The sequence below is a fragment of the Amphimedon queenslandica genome, unplaced genomic scaffold (genome assembly GCF_000090795.2).
Source record: "Amphimedon queenslandica unplaced genomic scaffold, v1.1 AMPQUscaffold_4428_Cont23593, whole genome shotgun sequence".
NCBI lineage: Eukaryota > Metazoa > Porifera > Demospongiae > Haplosclerida > Niphatidae > Amphimedon > Amphimedon queenslandica.
Genome location: NW_003555260.1, coordinates 1 through 1,527, shown reverse-complemented (window position 1 = coordinate 1,527; position 1,527 = coordinate 1). Strand labels below are relative to the sequence as shown.

At 42.9% G+C, this 1,527-nt stretch overlaps 1 protein-coding gene across 1 annotated transcript; it reads left to right on the top strand.

Moving 5' to 3' along the window:
- Positions 1-69: 69 nt before the first annotated feature.
- LOC100641661 (emopamil-binding protein-like) lies at positions 70-1,521 on the top strand (the record flags this gene model as incomplete). The annotated part of the gene is made up of 5 exons (XM_003391903.2): positions 70-275; positions 1,029-1,098; positions 1,173-1,311; positions 1,360-1,403; positions 1,452-1,521. Coding segments are annotated over exons 1-5 (494 nt in total), but the record flags the coding sequence as incomplete, so codon positions are not given.
- Positions 1,522-1,527: the final 6 nt, after the last annotated feature.

The window sequence follows — 1,527 nt, the reverse complement described above, 5'->3', positions numbered from 1 at the left end:
ACTGATTGTTGCCTAGCAACACTAATTCCCGTACATCTCCGTATCATGTCCTGGACCTCGCGGGGCCACACCAATATTCACCAGCCACACCTCCTTCTGCAGAAATGGATGCTCTTCTCTCTCCCAGAGCAATCTCTTCTCTCTTTATAGCCTCTCTTCACTTTATTGGAGCCATTCTGATTACGTGGCTGCTTGGCAAATGGCGCTCCCTTCCATTCCACGAGTGGTTGATAGTTCTCTGGCTGGTTTATGATGCTATAGTCCACTTTACATTAGTAAATACATTATAATTATGGCTGTGTCTACAGCTCCGGTAACCGGACGTAGTTTGCAATGCTAGAGCTCCGGCAGTCCGTTTTTCTCCGTAAAACAGCTTGTGCGCATGCGCAATAGTGCAAAATGGAACTTAGTCTTTTTATCAAGAAACACTAAACCCTAACCCCAAAACCCTACGATCCCGGAGGCTAAGATGTACGAGAGGGTGCTCTAAAAACTAAACACTAAACCCCAATCCCAACCCTACGACCCCGGAGGCTAAGATGTACGAGAGGGTGCTCTAAAAACTAAACACTAAACCCCAATCCCAACCCTACGACCCCGGAGGCTAAGATGTACGAGAGGGTGCTATTTCTTGACCCAAAAAAAGCCAAAAAGAAAAAAAATTGCAAAAAAAGATATTAAAAAAAAGAAAAAAAATCAAAAACTGCAGCATAGACGGTTTTACTCGGTAGTCCTGACCGGATTCGAACCCCTGACCCTATCCGTGCAATCCACACCAGCCTCTCCACTGCACCACCACGACCCTTGCTGCATCATCAACGCTGGTTGTTGTATTTATACTCGGTTTCTATAATATAAATCAGTGTATTATTAATACTGCACTGGGGCGTAGCCCCAGTATATATATAGGGGCGACGCCCCTATTACCGGAGCTCTAGCACTGCATACTGTGTCCGGTTACCGGAGCTCTAGACACTTCCTATAAGGCTTCCTCAGTGTGCATTGCAATCATCATTGTGCTCTTTTAGGAAGGACCTTTTGTCTTTTTTTCACTGAACAGCACAGTTTTAGAGTCGAGTGGCATTCTTGCTGATGTCTGTAAGATATTAATGATACAAAAATGTTCTTGACTATAAAACTGTCTTCTTTGCTTTCCTCCTCTTCCTCTCCAGGGAAGGAATATTCAGTTGCTGATTATCGATGGGGTGTATCTGATCCAACAATAGTATCACTTGAGATCCTAACTGTCTTTGTTGATGGTTCCCTTTGCATTCTACTCATCTATGCCATTTTAAAGAACAAATACTACAGGTATAAACTTTTGCATGCAGGATTTATTCATGATTAATTTTATTCCAGGCATTTTGTTCAGATTGTTCTCTGTGTCTGTGAGCTTTATGGAGGTAATTATATAGTGCACAAGAATATTTCTCCTCCATTTCTCTTCATAGGATGGATGACTTTTGCTCCAGAGTGGTTAACAGGGTCTCCAAACTTATCTACAGACAATGTCATCCACATGTGGCT